The sequence below is a fragment of the Hordeum vulgare genome, chromosome 5H (genome assembly GCF_904849725.1).
Source record: "Hordeum vulgare subsp. vulgare chromosome 5H, MorexV3_pseudomolecules_assembly, whole genome shotgun sequence".
Classification (NCBI taxonomy): Eukaryota; Viridiplantae; Streptophyta; class Magnoliopsida; order Poales; family Poaceae; genus Hordeum; species Hordeum vulgare.
In genome coordinates this window covers 358,703,318-358,722,996 of record NC_058522.1, presented here as the reverse complement: position 1 = coordinate 358,722,996, position 19,679 = coordinate 358,703,318, and the positions used below count along the sequence as shown (strand labels likewise).

Genomic DNA, 19,679 nt, shown 5'->3' with positions numbered 1-19,679 from the left:
GCGTACGATCACAATCCCGTAGGGCCATGTTCGCTTAATCTCCTTGCCGCAGGGATTGAATGGGATTGAGGAGGCTTAAGGCTTTATTTGGTAAAAGTGGATTGGGCAGGTTTGAGGAGGAGGGGATTTGAGGGGATTTGGTGAATCCCTTCCTTCCACCCAATCCTCTCAAATCCCCGGGGCTTTGTTTTTACCAGTCCCTCAGGCCTCGTTTGGCACGGAGGGATTCAGGAGGTTTCGAGAGGAAAATCCCCGGGAGAGTCAGAAACCCCACAGAACCTCGGGCACCCATTTGATAAAAGGGGTTTGCTTAGCCGAATCCCCTTCGTTCCTCTTCAATCCCTTCCTATCCATGTGTTCCAGGATCATCCTCGAGGGACTGGTGGAAGCAAAGACCCAAGGATTTGAGAGGATTGGGTGGAAGGAAGGGATTTGGTGAATCCCTTCCTTCCACCCAATCCTCTCAAATCCTCGGGGTTTTGCTTCCACCAGTCCTTCGAGGAGGATCCTGAAACACATGAATAGAAAGGGATTGAAGGGGAATGGAGGGGATTCGGCTAAGTAAACCCCTCTTACCAAATGGCCATCCGAGGTTTTGTGGGGTTTCTGACCCTCCCGAGGATTTTCCTCTCGAAACCTCTTGAATCCCTCCGTGCCAAATGAGGCCTCAAGGAGGATCAAACACATGGATAGGAAGGGATTGAAGGAGAACGGAGGGGATTCTGCTAAGCAAACCCCTCTTACCAAATGGGCGCCCGACACGGAGGGATTCAGGAGGTTTTGAGAGGAAAATTCCCGGAAGGGCCAGAAACCCCACAGAACCTCGGGTGCCCATTTGGTAAGAGGCGTTTGCTTAGTCGGATCCCCTCCGTTCCCCTTCAATCCCTTCCTATCCATGTGTTTCAGGATCCTCCTCGGGGACTGGTGGAAGCAAATCCCCGAGGCCTCGTTTGGTACGGACGGAATCAGGAGGTTTCGAGAGGAAAATCCCCGAAAGGGTCAGAAACCCCACGGAACCTCGGGCGCCCATTTGGTAAGAGGGGTTTGCCTAGCCGAATCCCCTCCGTTCCCCTTCGATCCCTTTTTATCCATGTGTTTCAGGATCCTCCTCGAGGGACTGATGAAAGCAAAACCCCGAGGATTTGAGAGGATTGGGTGGAAGGAAGGGATTCAGCAAATCCCCTCATATTCTCTCCTTCCCAAACCTCCCCAATCCACTTCCATCAAACAAAGCCCGGGGATTTGAGAGATTGGGATTTGAGAGATTTGAGAGGAAGGGATTCACCAAATCCCCTCCTCCCCAAACCTCCTCAATCCACTTCTATCAAACAAAGCCACAAGATTTTGACTTGCAAGGGACTTAATCCCCTTCAATCCCTGTCAAATCTCTTCAAACCCTGCCTAACCAAACAAGCCCTAGATGGGGCAGCACCACAGCAAGTTTGTTTCCAACAGAATAAGTAGAGAACAAAAAGCAGCAGAGCTGGAGTTTAGGGACAACAAGTGCGAGAACAAAGCAACCAGTCTAAGAGACGCCCAAGGCCGTGCTGTTTCTTTTCAAACCATCAGAAAATTGTAAAACATGCTCGGCCATCAACTGCCGCCCCCAGTTATCTGTCTCTCTCCTCATCATAAAACAAAGGTCAACCTTATTTCACAAACTCCGATTGTTCAGTTGGGAATCCCAAATGCATTTGAAAAGAACACGACAACCCAAACAGGATATGGACAGGAATCGACTACAGAACTGAAACAGAAGCAGGACATACATTCATCGTTTTCTCTTTTCTTTTGCAAGAATCTCAATTCTTCACGGTAGCCAGATCGCTACTCCGTGGAGTTGTGATACAGATTACATTGTTATTATACAGATAACTGGTCACTTGACTGACGTATCTACACTGTATTTTTTACAACAGTCCTAACTTCCCACTCTATTAACAACAAAACAGGAGGAGGGGGGGTTGACTATTTGCATCCTTATTTTTTTCCCTGAACAATCTACATGCACACAACAACACAAATACAAATGCATGCATCCCGATTGGCACCGAGGGAGGGAGACAGTTGGCTACACAAGGTTTTGGCGCAGCAACGACTGGGCCTCGTCACCGGCGCTCCCATTCCCATCTTGTGCTTTCCAGAGGTTCCTCAGGAAGCCATACCGCTGCTGCGCCTTGGGAGACTCCGTCAAGTGCCCAGACGCCTGTGGGGATAACTTGATGGCATTCGACGATGAACTCTGCACATGCTGGAGGCACACTTGCACCGCGTCGTGCACTCGGACAAAACACCACCCCGCGCCAATCATGTCGATGATCCCCGCTCTTGACAGCAGTAGGTGCACCTGCCGGTTAGGGTTCGCTATAGCGATCTGCAATCAATCAAAAAGCCTCCAACGTTTTGAAATGCTGGCTCCACACAGGTACCTTCACCAACAAAAATCATGGAGTACTTAACTAGTGAATAGAAGAACTGCTGAGAGTAAGAACCTGGATGTCGCGTGCTTTGTATTCTTGGTGCAGATCCTTGAGAGCTTGAACAGCGCTTGAGTCAATGTACGTAACAGCTGCATGCCAAACAAATTCCATCATTTAATCCATTCATCTAGGTAGTCTGATGAGTACAATTGAGATTCTTTTTCGAATGGAAATGAAATAATAGTTGCGGGCAGCAGTGTTGTCTGCGCCATATAAACATTGCAACAGAAAATTGAAGGGCTTACGAGACATCTCGAGGATCACAAAGTACACCCTTCCAACATCAGGTCCCCGGTTTGAATTTGGGAGTTTGAGCTCATACTCACGCAGCCTGATAAAGAATTTTGGTTAAACTGACATCAGACTAGCAAAGAATCTTAGTGAAACAAAGTGCTTAAACAGATGAAGAGATTGACCTGTCCTTTATGTAACTTATGTTGGCAAAGTAGATTGGTGCATCAACACGGACAACAACAATCCCATTGTATGTATAAGCCTCAGGGTACTGCAATGTATTCCTGTACACAGTGGTGCCAGGCAAACGGCCCAAAACAGCTGCAGATGGGCCATAAAACATATTAACGACAGTATATGCTACAGATCAGACTCTCAAACCAAGCAATAAAAACCCTTGACATAACAACAATTGAAAAACAATGGCAAAGATCATCCAAACTCTCCGGTGAAGAATTAATAGGAGATCAAAGGTCCAATAGAAAACCACGGTGAGACACAAGGGTGGTTGCTGACTTCGAGAAATAATGATGTGTTATCAAGCAGATTGTAAGTGCTCGTCATGTCTAGTGTAGTACAATTACTCACCTATATGCGGATTTGCGGATTCATGGATTACAAATGCCAGCGAGAACCCGACCTACAAAGGAAAGTGCTACCATCAAATAAATGGTTCTTCTCCATACTAAATCTGAAGAAATTCCATGTACTTACCCCAACAAGGACACCAATCTCAATGCCAAAAGTTAAGGTTGTAATAAACGTCATCGCCCACAGAAAGAAATCCTTCTTGTCAATACCCCACAGGAAGATGGCCTCTTCATAATCTACCTAAATACAGTCCCAATATCCATGAGAAATTAGGTGCGAAATGATTTAAATCAATACAAAAATGAACCGTTAGAAGAAATAGAGCTCAATAAATAACTGAGATAGCAAATTAGAGCAGAAATCGTAAGCTGTAATCTGGAAAGAAATGAACATAGCTTTATTTATTGGGAAAAGGTATTACATTGCCAGCACAGCAGGCAATCACAAGTTAATGATTGCCTGCTGACAAGTAGTACAAATAATTAAAAACAGTGGTGCACAGTTTGTACAAATATGAGTATTCAGATGTCCTTACCAGGCCAGTGACAGCAGAAATCACAATAGCAGCCAATGCACACTGTGGGAAAAATGAGACAAAAACATAAGCATATAGCACTTAGATCTCGTTAAGCACAGGTATACTATGATGCAGATATACATTTTATTTGAAAAAAAAATCAAGACATGTTTGCTAATAAACTTTGTTTGTCCATTTTTAAAAAGTGGACCTTAACAAATTTTATTTCTGCACACAATACAATAAAATGATACATTTTAAGAAACAAGATTTTGCAATTACTTTGACTCTTAAGAGTTTCAACTTAAACATAATAATATGCACATATTTGTTTGTTACCTTTTTATACACCTGATGTATATAATTATTTTCTAGTAAATCTGCAATCGTCTCAAACTTGATCCCTTCTTTTTTGCTAGAAAAGTAAAACTGTGAAATAATATACACCACAGATACAAGGCTTATGTTGGATGCTTAATTCTGCCAAAATTTTAGAAGAACAGTTCATTTCCAGCAGGAAATTTTGGAAAATATGAGCATTCCAAATAGGTTCTAAAAGATATACTTATCAAGGGCCTTCAGGTATAGTGATTAGTGATATGATGAATCATATATAATTTATATTGTTCATATCATTAATAGTTCAAAAAACGAATATTGCAAATGTTAAACTCAAACATGATCTCTTGTTTTCGCAAGGAAACTCACACTTGGAACTCAAATTGTGAAATAAATATACACCACCGATATAAGGTCTGTATTAAGAAAGCTTAGTTTTGGCTAAATTTACAGTAACAGTTTGATTCCAGCAGGAAAATTTAGAAAATTTTAGCACTAGATAGGTTCTACAAGATACAGTTAGCAAGGGCCTTAAGATATAGTGAAATTATGCATCACATTTAATCTACACTGATGTATATCATCGATGGAAAAAAGGCGTACAGAACAGCAATATTCAAAGGTGCCCAGATGGAGAACTCCATTGAGCAATCCAACAATAGTTAGTGAGTTTTACGATGCCAAAAAATAAACTCAAGGAGTGCAACCAAACAAACAACACACTGGTAATCTTGCCTGAGGTATATCAGTAAATAATGGTGTCATAAACAAGAGAGCACTGCAAATTATTATGCCCATTATGATTCCTGATAATCCAGTCTTTGCCCCACTTTCATGATTCACAGCAGACCTAGAAAAGGAGCCTGCATGGACATCCATTGATAAACATCAGCTTTCTAAAGCCTAGCGAGTAGCTAAGCATCGTGATTTTCAGGTAAACAATAGAGTAGAAATGCAGATAGATGAAGTAGCACAGATATTTTCCATTAAATATGATTAATATTCTACCTGTAGCAGGATATGCAGAGAAGAATGAACCACATATATTTGATAAGCCAAGGCCAAATAACTGTAACAAAGGAAAGCTTCATCAGAATAGTTGATTTTTAACAATGGGAGTTTAGTTAGAAATAATGAAAATTGCTACATGCAATGCATGAATTATTTTGTATATTCCTGTAAACAAAAAAAGTTCCGCAACGATGCTAAACTGCTACTACATACATTCCAAGATACATGGGGTCCTAGTAAAATATGCAGTCAACTTTTCCATATTTGACAAGTAACTAATATAAAACTATTTAGATTTGTTAGGCAGAAATTGTACCATTAGCCTTGTCATGAAAAATCAAACCATGGTGTATCATTCCCACATCACTTCAGAGTTGTTTAATAACTGACCGAGACATTCATCCTCTGGAAACAATAATCACTAGTTAAAACTCCCAGTGTTACCACCTAAACTTGATCACCACGGAACATTATCATTTGGGGAAGGAAGGGGGGGGGGGGGCGTGTTTAGTGGTAGGGGGTGTTTTTTGCCCCTTCCTTTTTTCTACTTTTTTCTCTCTAAATGAAATGAAGCGCACCTCTCCTGCATTTTCAAGAAAAAAAATCCCAATTTGAAAGTGCAAGGTAACTGGAATAGAAACTAGGAAGAAAGGGACCTAAATCATCTTCTTCGTTTCTTCACAAATGACATCATCACTAAAAAATTATGATAAGTAGGAGCTTCGGAAAAAAAAACTTGTAGGCTTTAGCTATGCATGTGAAAGAATTACAGTCTACTACTAGCAAGGACAAGATTATTTGCTTCACTGAATTGAGGTGCTGCTCCATACATCTTGCATTATCACAATATCTCTATATAATTGGTAGGATATGATTTGATTTGTTATCTTGCCGATCTATAGGCCCTCAAGTCTCACACCTCTGTTTATACTTGCACTTGAGGCTCAATACACCATCCATTACGCAATATTCACAGCCTTACAGAATGAAATATCATCACCAACTAGTTTCTATGAGAAAATATATTACATGTACAGAGATGTTGTCCATGGAACCCATTATTTAATTATACAAGATGACAAAACAAATAGGACTGCATTTGACAAACAAATGTGAACAGCTTGTACCAGCAAAAACTAATTATTAGTCAGTGGTTTATGGCAGCATATATACCTCTTTGTTGGAGTCCAACTCATAACCATTCTTCGCAGCTAACGCTTTAGCGATCCCAACAGACTCCTAAAATTATATACTTCGTATGTTTAGTGGCCGCTAACAAAAGTAAAAACAAAACAAAAAGATAGCAACATGTTTTACCAAAATAGCAACACCAGTGATAAGTATTGCAGTTGGCATTAGGGACATCAGATGTTCAAATCCTCGAGGAATGGAGAAACTGGGAAGGCCTTGTGGTATTTCACCTACCTAGGCATTCAAGAACAGAGGACAACTTGTCATGTAGTTTTCCATCACAATGTGTTATGAAAGTAAATTTAACTTAATAAAAATATCTACCAAATGTGTACTTTGCCAAAGTGACAATCAGGTAATCAACATAAGGGTTGATTGTGGCAGTCTGTCACCAATGACTCGATGAGAACTTAAGATGGATGAAAAAAAATCGTAGACGCACATTTGAGTTACAAAATGAAAAAAAAATACAGAAATAACACACCTCATTATAGTATTTTCATGGACTTTCACAGAAAACTTTATATTACAAAAATATCTGAAGAGTCATCTATAATCATAACATTTAATGATAGACACATGCACACAAAAACTCTCCAGAGCATCAAAGAACACATACCAGTCATCAGAACAAATGTCAAATGAAAAAAAAAGTGCAAACCAAGGTACAGGTTTCACAGCTATTTTACTATATTGCATAACATCATATAATTCCAACAACAGAAGGAGCTTACTCACCACTGATATGGCAGGTGGACGGAAAATTTTCACAAACAATGTTCCAAGAACAACAGCTGTTAGTGGACCAGAAGCCCTCAGGAAACGTAAATTTTTATTCGTTTTTCCCTGCAAGAATTTAAGATGCCATTAAAAAGATAAACCTAAGTAACATTTTGTAACTGAAGAAATGTAATCAATATAGAAATACAGACTTACTAGTTTTTTCATTATTAGAAGAATAACAAGAAATGCTGATCCCATTACAAATGGAGGCCAGGAGAACTGCAAAGCAGCATTGCTTTATTAATGTAATGAACATGTAAACATAAAATACCAGAAAATCGTTATCTGAAAGAGAAATACAAGCAGCCTTAATGTATGCAGTGTGCCTAATAGAGGTTGATTTATGGAACCTAATCTGTATGAACGGCAGAACTTGAAACTTACTGTTCACTAGTAAAAAAGAAAGCAATCTTATTTTAAATGTTCAAAGAATCTGGTTTCCGTTATTAAGTCGGTAATTATAGGTTTAATAGGAAGATAGGTAAAGCAAGAATAGTGAAACATAAGAAAATGAGGCATGATAACTGTATGAAGGTGCTTGTAGGAAGTTATAAACTTCTAACTATACATGATCTCATCTCAGCGACCCAGTTTACTGTCAACATAGCAGCAGATATCCTTAGATATATTTCACAAAAAAAAAAAGATATCCTTAAATATAGAGTTAGATAAAGAAGCAGGATCCAAGTTTTGATGTGGTCAGGCAGGGGAAATGTTAGATACTTTACAGAACAAGACGCAAATATTATGCCAAAGTTGTACAAATCACAAGCAAATAAAAGTGTATGCCTATCTATGTCGCTTCACCATCAACTTTGTCTCACTAAGTGATGCTCACACATGAACACCCAGGCTATCAAATGATTATCTAGCCATGTGCGAATTATAACACCTGCTAATGTAACATGCTCTGTCTAAGCAGTGTGCGTCTAAAAGAAGGCAGGACAAAAGATAGAGGTTGACAAGGAGGTACTGTAATAAATAAGTTTACATGGACAAAGAAATTCCACCTGATCTATTCCAGCAATTATACTCTCAATAAGTGGTATAATTTTGCTGCTTCTTGTAACACTATAACCCAAGAAATACTTGATTTGGGACAAACCAATTACGATGGCCGAAGCAGTAGTGAATCCAGATATTACAGAATGGCTAATGAAACGAATAAGCCAGCCAAGTCTGTAGAGAAGAAAAATAATGAACAGGTTACACAACATCAATGAGAACCAGGCTTATGCCGATGAGATCTCCCCTGAATCAGGAAGACAGTTAAGACTGACGAGATATGAAAAAATGAAGCTAGTCCATAACTGATAAAAGTATGACTTAATTAATCATCGTACAGAATGAGCAATTTAGGCTTCTTCTACCAAAACCAGGATGTGTTCCCTTTCTATTAAAAGGACTTGTGTCTCTGTACAGAACTAGAAGAATGCACACTTAGATCACTGGCTGGATACTTCCGTAACAAAAGAAGTGGGAATCTGATGCAACCCATGCACTATCCCAAAATAAATGTCTTAAGCTTAATACAACTTTATACTAGAGCTAGTACAAAGTTGAGACAGTTATTTTGGGACGGAGGGAGTACAATGCAAACTCTGAAGGTCCGATTGCCTGTTTTTCCATAAAACAAGTAAAAGCGAGCACTACATGTGAATAGTCCATGATGCGGCACTTGTCTGTTTTTATATTGTGTATTGACTTTAGTATAAGCACATGTTGCTTTGCTTGCTTTTGTAAGTACAGGGATTGATATGCCCCTTTTCGCAAAATCACACGACTTCAGGCGCATTTGTGCCAAAAAGACAATATAAGGGATATAAACCTAGGGTGTGTTTTCTTTTAGCCGAAAATTCACATGCCAATATTTTGGCCGAGCTTTTGATTGCCCATGAGTTGATCAACATTGGCAAGAAAAATAAACTAGAGTCGGCAAAGGGGCATTGGCAACTATCCAAACAAACACCAAACTTTTGGACATGACCAAAAATTGGTAGGCTAAACTTTCACCACCATCCAAACATGGACTTAGCACTTGGGTACAAAACACTGCCAAAAGATATAGTATCAGAAGACACAAAGATAATGCAGCTAGCAGGTTCACATTTGAGCTATGCACATCATTATGTTGTTAATACAATAAGGAAGAGTATAACGAAAAATCTGTATAGATGTTTGCATATTTTATTCTCTAGAGGAGGGCGTTTAATGCTTCAATATTTCAATTTCTCCAAAATGGATAAACAGGAACACCAACTTTCCTCAGTAAACAGAATTACCTTAACAATCCCATCAAGCATTCCAATATTCCAACCATGAATGCCAATAATATGGCTAATTCCGTGTACAGCTCACTAGATGAATTAACTATACCCCCAAGAACATTGGACACTAGCAGAGAAACAAGTGCCACTGGACCTACTGCTAATTGTCGTGAGGACCCAAAAATCGCATAGACAAATAGTGGGACAAAGCCTGTGTCTGTTCAGCACAATGCAAAAAAAATATGATTTGGATCAACTAATAGCTCATTTGGGGAAAAAGGGGGAAAAACAGAGAGGCACTGTTAAACGTAAACACTTACAGAGCCCATAAATTGGGTGAAGCCCAGCCAGCTTTGCATATGACATTGCCTACAAAACAGTACAAAGTTGATTATGCTCTAATTTTAAGAACTCGAAAACAGTTCACATGTCAACAGGATTTTTGTTACTAATTTGTAAGAAACTAGGGAAAACAACAAGCTGTGAGATTACGTGCTCACTTGTTCTATACAAATTAGTACAGTAGTACGGAGAACCAGTAGGTTCAGCTAATCAAGAAATCTCTGCAACATACCACCAATTTTTTTTTTTAAATCAGTTCAAATGAAATATACAGATACTTACCAATTACAAACAAAAATTGTAGAGAAAACATCAAATCAAAGTATAGCATTTTTTCCCTGGTACACTGGAAAATCATGAACACGGGAGTGACTGACTAATATTCTCCCCATACATAGGCTGCTATGATCTCATTCATTCCAACTTAACAAGCCAAACTTACATGAAGGATCACGAGGACATGAAAATACTGTGTTCGCTGGCAGGCAAATCAACCTAACTGCTCCAAATATAATTCTGCAATATGCTAAAAGTGGGTGTAGTGACTAGCCATTCCAGCCAAGTTACACAAATGAAAATTCTGTAATGCGTAACACAATGGGTGTGAGGAACTAGCAATTTAAGTAAGCTCCATAGCGGTTAACCCCCACTGAATGCATTACAGATTACAACTCCATTGAGTAACAGTGTTGTTTGCAAACAACTCATATACGAAATCTACAAAGACAGTAGCTTATAGTAACACTCCCTTGTGCTCAGTTAAGCTGTATTCACAACTTCAGATCTCTGAATTAACGGTAACCAAGCTTCAACAGAATAGCATTTTAGAAGGAAAAAAAGTACTCCCTCCGATCGGAGGGGGTAATAGTTTTTGCATGAACTATCACCAAGCATATTTTATGGCAAGCAAGAGAGCAACCAACGTTTTTTATTTCCTGAACCCAAATCAAACAATCAATACGTCAATAAGCTCGATCGGGGGGCAAAGGATTTATTTTGCTGTAAGTAATAACCTCAACTGGCTTGGTCACTGAAACATTTTTGAATAATACGTAGTCGATACTGTCAAAGCAATCCAGATCTACGTACGACAAATGGTCAGAGTGACAGGGTACCTGAGGCACAAGCATGACGCCGACAGTGATGCCGGCGGTGAGGTCGGCCTGGAAGTCCTCCTTCCATCTGTAGGTACGCATCCACGCCAAGCATGGGAGGGCCGCCTCCGCCCATTCCCACGGCCCCATCCCCCGCGCCCTCTCCATCGCCGCCGACAACAGCGACGGGGAGGAGGCGGCGGCCGCCTCCCGCACAGCCGCATCCAGTGGGTGGCGCAGCGGTATCACCCTCACCGGCCTCCCTGCTCCGTAGACGGCGGCGGTGAGCTCGCCGGAGCTTGCAGACGCGAACGACGACTTCTCCATTGGATTCGAGGATTCCTTTCAACTGATCAGTTGCGCTGTCAGGACAATCATAGACGCAAGGGAATCAATAGCGGGGATTTTGAGCTGAATAACTCAGCGCTGCGCGGGGCAAATCAGGCGACCATCGGCCACAGCTGCGGAGGTGGCGGGTGGGAGACCACGGTTGTGCGGCAGACGGTAGAAATGGCTGCGCAGCTGACGTGATCGAGGCGAGGCGAGGCGAGGCTGGAAGCTGGATTGGGGAAGACGGCGCCGCCGGAGCCCGGCCGGGGCGGAGGCGGAGGCGGAGGCTGGTGGGGACAAGTCGAGGATGTGGGGAGCAAGCGGGGAGTGGCTGTACGTTTCTCCGCGGTATCGACGATCGGATTCGGGAGTGACGATCGGACGGTCCTGCTGAAGCGATGATTATTCTCTGCGGTGGACCGCCCGTTGATGTTGTTGTTTTTTTATGAAAACCGCCCGCCGATGTAACAGGACGGGATAGCGGGGGGCAGCGATGTACCTGGACAGCATGTCTGCACGCGTGCATCGAATCGCATCGCTGATTGCTGTGGTTGCGTGTAGGACAAAAGGGGCGAAAGTAAACGGGTGCATTTGGGGTAAGTTTAGTTGACGTCTCTCAATGAAATGAAAAACGTGGGAGTAATAAATAGTTTTAGGCTGCGTTTGGGACGTCGTGTCAAAACCGCTCCGTAAAAGTTACACCTGTAAAAGAATTAAGGTCTGTGGTCAAATCGTGTTTGGAACGTCGTTTTGCACTGTAAAAATTACACCGGTTTCAGCCCTGTTTGGAACCATAATAAATTATGATAATCTGGATTATGAAGATAAATTATATAATCTGGTTTTTAAAAATAATCTAGATGAACATGTTTGGAGGCCGGATTATATAAACAGTAATCCAGGTTTTACATTGCATAATGACCTATCTACCCTCTGTTTTTTTTAAAAGAGGAGGGTAGCGGTGGTAGAAATGTTATTATCTCCAACTTTACAAGGGTAATGGGTCATTAGCAATCCATAATCTGATTTTAGCTGGTATAGAGTAGATTATGAGTTTTTAATAATCTATCCATCTAGTTTTTATAATCTACACTATAAGTTGTCCTGTTTGGAAACATAATAGATTATAAAAACTGGGTTATATAATCTAGGTGGTTCCAAACAGGGCCTTCGTAGGATACATCCGTATCACACCGGTATTTGACACACCACCCAGCACATATGTATTTTTCCTCTGTATTCTCTCTGGACAAGAAGAGTTGGCGAGGGAGCGAGGCGCCGGCGACTGCGACGGCGAGGAGGCGAGGAGTCGTCGCCGGCGAGGAGGCATGGCCGCGACGGGGAGGAGGCGAGGAGCCGTCGCCGGCGACCGCGACGGCGAGGAGGCACGGCTGCGGCGGCGGTCGCTGCCACGGGAAGGAGGCGAGGAGCCCTCGCCGGCGACCGCGACGGCGAGGAGACACGGCCGCGACGGCGAGGAGGCGAGGAGCCGTCACCGACGACCGCGACGGCGAGGAGACACGGCCGCGACAGCGAGGAGGCGAGGCGCCGTCGCCGGCGGCTTCGACGGGAAGGAGGCGAGGCGTTGTCACCGACGAAGTCTCTTCCTCTAGCCTCCTCTACCCGACGGTGTTGAGCTGGCTCATCCTCCCAAACAGCTTTCGGTGGGATGAAGTTTACGGTGGTTCATCCTCCCAAACAGCTTTCGGTGGGATGAAGTTTACGGGCGTAAACCACCTGTCACCAGTAAATTACGGATGTAAACTATTACGGCTGGAATTTTTTTACACTGCTTCCAAGCAGGGCCTTAGGCCCCGTTTGAAAACTCGTTTTGTTTTTACAGATGTACGAGTAACAGTTTAGGCCTTACGGAGGTATTATACCGTCTACAAGTATAAAACCGATGGATAAGAATACATCCGTTGTTTGGTCTGTAAAAACTTTCGGTTGTATCAGAACTAACGCCACCAAAACAACCGAAGCAAGCGCGATTTTAGGATCCAGCTGGATATTTTTACAACTCCGACTAATACAATTGTTTTGGGTTGGAAAACGACGAATCAATCGGGACTTAGGGCATACCCAACGCTAAGAGCATCTCTAGTAGAACCCTCAAACCCTTAAATCTAAAACTAGTTTTAAGGGTTGAGAATTGGTCTTTTTTAACACTTTTAAGGGTTGAAAAACAGGGGCAAAGACTAGAACCCTCAAACCCAACCCTTATAACGGAATATTCCGTTATAAGGGTTGGGTTTGAGGGTTCTAGTCTTTGCCCCAACCCCAACCCTTAAAATTGTCATTTCATATATCACACATTTCATCATATGACATATCACAAATTCAATCACATTTGACATAAAACAATAATCATTCTAGTTAGTATTACACCACCGAATAAAACAATAATCATTCAAATCATTACAACAATGTTTGAGCAAATTACAACAATTGTTCAAATCAAATAGGACATAGAAAAGTAAAACAAAGATACATCATGGGCCAATGCGCCGCCCATCCAACTGCCAGTGGTGCTCTACTAGATCATCCCGGAGCCGACCATGAGTGGTTCCATCCTCAATCTCATGATGTGCTTGAAGAAAAGCTTGTATGCGAGAAGGGTTTCTTTCCGGTTGCACACGGGTACCAACATTGTCATAGAAACAAGGGAGGTTTAACCCTCTCTCATCCTCTAGGATCATGTTGTGTAGAATCACACAACATTTCATGATGTTCATCAAGGTCTTTTTGTCCCAAAAACCGAGCTGGACCCCGAACTATGGCAATCCTTGCTTGCAAAACACCGAAAACTCTCTTAATATCTTTGCGGGCTGCCTCTTGTGCCTTGGTGAAATGAGCCTGTTTTCTTGTTAAGGGCACCCCATTTTTCTCCTTGATGGACTTCACAAGAGTTTCCCATTCGAGATAGATGCCGTCGGTGAGATAGTATCCCATTGAGTACTCATTGTTCATGATTTTGTAGTTGCAAGCTCGAGCATCCCCAGAAATTAATCTTTTGAACAAAGGATATCTATTGAAGACATTGATATCATTGAGTGTTCCCGGCAACCCAAAGAATGCATGCCAAATCCATGTGTCCTCCGATGCTACGGCCTCAAGCACAATGGTAGCATCACGGCTTTTACCGCAATACATTCCCTGCCATGCCTTTGGGCAATTTTTCCACCTCCAATGCATGCAATCAAGACTACCAAGCATCCCCGGCCATCCCATTTTTTCATTCATTTCCATTAATATCTTTGTATATTCCTCGTTTGGTGCCCGAAGATACTGCTCACCATACAACCAGATGACCAACTTGGCAAACCTACGGACGGACTCTGTGGTTGTATCTTCCCCAATGCGAAGATACTCGTCGGTATAATCCGCGGGTATGCCATAAGTGAGTACCCGCATTGCCGCCGATATCTTTTGATATGCACTAAACCCCATGATGCCGGCGGCGGATCTACGACGTTTAAAATAATAGGAGGCGGCCTCACAATCGGTGACAATCTTCACAGACAAACTACGACGCATCTGGTACCTTCTGCGAAAGAGACGAGGAGGGTATGTAGGTACCTCCGCGAAGTAGTCTCGCATCAAATGCTCGTGTCCGAGAGCGCGGTTCCGGTAGATGGTGAGTCGCCCCATCTTCGACCTTCTCCTCTGATCCAAAAGCTTCACGCGGTCTTCAAACGCTTGCACGTCGACGAGGAGGCTCATCATCTCGACGTCGTCGTCTTGCAACAACTCGTCAATGTCCGAATCGTCGGATGACGACCAATCCGACGAATCCGACAACGAGTCCATCTACATACCAAGTGGCTACAATTAGTGCCAATGAAGCAAAAATTAAAAACTTAAAAAGTAAAAAAAAAATCTCACCGGGGTGGGGCGGGGACGCGGCCTGGGAGCGGAGGGGCGGCGGGGCAGCGGCCGGGGCGCGGAGCACGGCGGCCGAGATGCGGAGGGCGGTGGGGCACGGAGGGGCGGCGGGGCGGCGGCCGAAGCGCGGGGGGGCGGCGGCCGAGATGCGGAGGGCGGCGGGGCGCGGAGGGGTGGCGGGGCGACGGCCGGGGCGCAGAGGGGCGGCGGGGAGGCGGCCGGAGCGCGCGGGGGGGGGGGGGGGGCGGCGGGGCGGCGGCCGGAGCGCGGGGGGCGGCGGCCGGAGCGCGGGGGGCGACGGGGCGGCGACGGCCGAGGCGGATTCCTCCCGCGCGGGGGAACGAATTGCCTCCCGCGCGAGGTCGGAAAATGAGTGCGTGTTGGGGGCAGTTTTCCCTCCCAACCCTCACTTCTACAGGCTGGGAAGGGGTTTGAGGGTTGGGCCTCTAATTTTTTTTACGGATTTAAGGGTTTAAGGGTTCTACTCTACGCCATTTTTCCGATGAAAACTGTAAAAAAAACGGTTATTTTTAAGGGTTTGATGGCTCTACTAGAGATGCTCTAAATCCTAAAATAAACACGATATCCGTCCGTGAAGTGCTCGGATGATAATGATGCAAGAGCCGGTCATTTGTTCATATTTCTTAAACTTTCGTTATTTTTCTTTAAGTCTGCAAGCTCGAAATAACAGCATATCAAATCATAGAGCATTGAAAATATTCAGATGCAACAGTAATTTTAATTTAAATATTTACAATTCAACTAATTTTTCAAATTAAATTAGTTCAAACTTGAATTCAACTAGCTCAATCAAATCACATACTTTTATATAGGCAAATTAACATGAGTTGCTCAATCAAATACTCTCTTCATTTTTAAATACTCCCTCTGTACCGATATATATGCCGCTGGAGTAGCTAGCTTTAGCTACTCCAGCGACATATATTTCGGTACAGAGGGAGTATAAGTCTTTTTAGAAATTTCACTAGATACTACTCCCTTTGTCCGGAAATATTCGTCGGAGAGATAGGTGTATCGAGACGTATTTTAGTTTTAGATACATCCATTTTAATTTATTTTGACGACAAGTAATTCCACACGGAGGGAGTATATACATATGTATATAGACATTCTTTATAGTGTAGATTTACTGATTTTGCTTTGTATGTTGTCTCTAGTGAAATCTTTAGACAGACTTATATTTACGGACGGAGGGAGTATTTCTTAAGCTGCTCATGAGGTGCTCAATGCCGGATTTGTTGACGCGTTTGAATAAACTCATCAAACGTGGGCAGATATAATCTAGAAGTTAGATAGGATTACTCATGTTCTCAATTTTCAGACATATGGCAACATCTTCATCCTCATCCTCCATAGTCATATTGTACATGATTACAAAACATGTCATCATCTCCCACAAGCAATGTGGGACTTCCTAGAAAAAGTTGGGCGAACGAGAGAGTAGAAACACTGCCATCAAACTGTAATTCGATGTATTCTTGTGGGCTAGGCTTCATATAAAATATGTTTTTTCTTCAATCCTGGGCAGGCCCACGACCCATCCGGCCTTGTCGTGCCTCTGCCAGTGCCCACAAAGTCTCTTTGTCTCATTGTTTAGCAGATCCAAGAATAATTGCAAAATGGGTTTCGAGCATTCCAAATGCTCTCTCCACATTCCTTCTTGTCTTTGGGCGAAGTGAGACTTTTCTAACCAACTCCTTAGATATGGTCTTGGCGAAGGTAGCCATGAAGAATAGATATTGTCAACTAGATTGTAGTGATGCTCATTGGCAAGATAGTTACAGGGAGGAGCTTGCCCTTCGGTCATCCTAGCAAACAATGGACACTACTGCAACACATTGATGCCACCATGAGACCCAAGCATGTCAAAGAAAGTGTGCCAAATTTAAAGGTATTATGATGCAACTACTTCAAGAATGATGGTGAGCTTTTTAACATGGCCCTGATATTGACTTTGTAGAGCTTTTAGATAGTTCTTTCACTCTAGTGGATACAATTAAGAGATTTGAGCAAACCTGGCCACCCTCTTGCTTCACACATTGTCGAGAGTCTCTCAGCTTTCGCGATAGTTGGTTCTCTCTCAAGTACTAAGGTCCAAAGAACATCTCAAGACTCAAGAGCCTCTGAGTATATGGGACAGTTGGTTCTCTCAAGTATGTACTTCATGTCTGAATCCATTGCTTCACAGAAGGGATACATTTTTTAGCATGGGTAGTGACCTTTGTAGGGGCGGATGATACCCTCTCGATGAAGGACAAGTGGTGTGGCGACCCGGTGTAGCGGTGGAGGTCGCGGAGGTCCAGGAAGGGCTTGGCGGGCGGTCGGGGTGGTAGAACGGCGATGGTGACAAGGGAGAAAGTAGATGTTGAGAAAGATGGAAGGATGGAGAAGTGAGGTCGAGGCGAGGGTTTGTTTAGGGTTTTGGGTGGGCCGGGGTGTCAGAATCCTAAGTGGGATGGCCTGGACGCCCGCAAAGCCACCTGGTTTGCAGTAAAATAAACTTTTGGATTGGTCCGCGTATCGATACAAAACGATGTTGAATGGCAAACTGTATCGAGACATCTCAATAACACTTGCGGGAGGTTTGAGGAAACACTTTGGAGATGCCCTTATGACTGGAAGAAAGGACTGGGTGGTAATTCCTCCCGACCCATACGTTGCCACCCAAGTCTCTTTTAGTGATGATGCGATTTCAAAGGTATTGGGTCTCGGCAAGGTGGTAATTCCTCGGGAACTTACCATTGAAAAGGTCATGCTTGTTGAGACCCTCACATACAATTTACTTTCTGTTCATCATCTTGCACTTATGGGTTTTAGTACTTTCTTTGACATTGACTATGTGGCCCTTTTGTGGAGCAAGACTCTTAAAGTAGCTTTTGTTGGGCATGTCGATAAAGGTCTCTATGTTGTTAACTTTTTGGAGCGACCCACTAGGACCGTCACTTGCCTATTGGCTAAAGTTGATGCGGGATGGCTTTGGCATCGCCGACTTTGCCCATGTCAATATGAGATCTTTGCAAAGTCTCCTCAAAGGGGATCATGTTCTTGGACTAACAAATGTGAGTTTTGCCAGAGATCGTGCTTGAAGTGCGTGTATTGAAGGAAATATTCATGAGACAGCTCACCGCCCCACGACTACCATCTATTCAAAGAGGACCTTGGAGCTCCTCCACATGGATATCTTTGGTCCCCCATCTTACGATAGCCTTGGGGCAAGAAAGTATTGCTTGGTGATAGTGGATGATTACTCAAGATATACTGGGGTATATTTCTTCAAGAGAACGAGTGAGACTCAACAAACCGTCATCGACTTTGCCAATGAAGCTCAACGATAACATGATGCAAAGATATTGATGATTAGAATGACAATGGCATCGAGTTTAATAATTACACCTTAAATGAATTTCTGAGTGATGAAGGAATCAAGCATCAATACTTTGCACCTTATACTCCTCAACAAAATGGTGTGGCAGAAAGGAAGAACTAGACGTTGATGGACGCGGCAAGAACCATGATAGCGGAGTTTAAATCTCCATATAACTTTTGGGCCGAAGCCATCAACACTGCATGTCATGCATCCAATCGACTCTACCTTCGCAAAGGCTTGACCAAGACTCCATATGAAATTCTTACCGGTAACAAGCCCAACCTCAAGTACTTCCAGGTGTTTGGTTGTAAGTGTTTCATTCTTAAGAAAGGTGCTCACTTGTATAAATTTTGAACCTAGAGCTCAAGATGGCATATTTGTTGGTTATGGTACAAACTCTCGCGCTTATCGTGTCCTCAACAAGTCTTCAGGGCTCATTGAGGAGACTTGTAACATGGAGTTTGATGAAAATAATGGCTCCCAAGTGGAGCAAAGTGGTCTTTGTGATGTAGGTGATGAAATTCCTCCCCAAGCCATAAGAAGAATGGGTGTGGGATACTTCTTGCCCGTTGAGGAACCCCTTGTGGTTGAAGGAGAAGGACAATGTTCCACTCATGTGGAACCATCACCAATGCAAGACCCACACGCTTTCGAATAACAAACCGAAGGCCCTCAACCCTGTGATCTTGATCAAGGAGAAGAACAACCCCATGAAGGTGCTGCACCAAGTGATGGCCTTGATCAAACTCACCCCTTTGAGGATGCTCAAGATCAAGAGCAAGCTCAATATCAATACCAATTTCAAGATCAAGATAAAGAGCAAGCTCAATATCAATACCAATTTCAAGATCAAGATCAAGACCAAGCTCAAGATCAAGGGCAAGCTCGCAAAGGCGTTAAAGGTCTCAAACATGCTTCTCCTGAGCTTACCCATGAGGAGATTCGAGAAAGATGTGCTGCCAAGAATGCGGAAAAGCTCATAAAGTATTCTCATGTACTGGAGAATGTCTACTGCAGCTTAAGGAGAGGGGTAACCACTCGTCATCAATTAACAAACTTTAGTGCCCATCGTGCGTTTGTTTCTTGCATTGAACCCCTAAAGGTACAAGAGGCTCTCGAAGACATGGATTTGGTTGAAGCCATGCATGAAGAACTCAACAGTTTCGAGCGCAACAAAGTGTGGCAATTGGTGCCAAGACCGAAGGAGAACCACAATGTCATTGGGAC

At 43.1% G+C, this 19,679-nt stretch overlaps 1 protein-coding gene across 2 annotated transcripts; it reads right to left on the bottom strand.

Moving 5' to 3' along the window:
- Nucleotides 1–1,766: 1,766 nt before the first annotated feature.
- On the bottom strand, nucleotides 1,767–11,592 carry LOC123394935 (sulfate transporter 4.1, chloroplastic-like). Of its 2 annotated transcripts, XM_045089824.1 has the most exons (17): nucleotides 10,871–11,592; nucleotides 9,734–9,782; nucleotides 9,429–9,630; nucleotides 8,157–8,325; nucleotides 7,300–7,365; nucleotides 7,102–7,209; nucleotides 6,490–6,597; nucleotides 6,346–6,411; nucleotides 5,170–5,230; nucleotides 4,897–5,024; nucleotides 3,841–3,882; nucleotides 3,429–3,545; nucleotides 3,303–3,354; nucleotides 2,897–3,035; nucleotides 2,726–2,811; nucleotides 2,493–2,569; nucleotides 1,767–2,374 (listed from the first exon to the last, which is right to left on the bottom strand). In XM_045089824.1, exons 1-17 carry the CDS (start codon nucleotides 11,174–11,176, stop codon nucleotides 2,072–2,074), a joined length of 2,079 nt encoding a protein of 692 aa, XP_044945759.1. In that variant the 5' UTR covers nucleotides 11,177–11,592; the 3' UTR covers nucleotides 1,767–2,071. The 2 variants fall into 2 exon arrangements, with proteins under 2 accessions (XP_044945759.1, XP_044945760.1); XM_045089825.1 differs by lacking the exon at nucleotides 9,429–9,630 and having other exon boundaries at nucleotides 10,871–11,441.
- Nucleotides 11,593–19,679: the final 8,087 nt, after the last annotated feature.

What these genes read in the sequence shown, in the direction of transcription:
- LOC123394935 (XM_045089824.1), bottom strand. Translation starts at nt 11,176, where the DNA reads ATGGAGAAGTCGTCGTTCGCGTCTGCAAGCTCCGGCGAGCTCACCGCC. An exon ending in TGCTTGATGGGATTGTTAAG is followed by an intron (nt 8,326 to 9,428) that starts GTAATTCTGTTT and finishes TCTTCTCTACAG; the next exon opens with ACTTGGCTGGCTTATTCGTT. An exon ending in ACAAAGCACGCGACATCCAG is followed by an intron (nt 2,375 to 2,492) that starts GTTCTTACTCTC and finishes GATTGATTGCAG; the next exon opens with ATCGCTATAGCGAACCCTAA.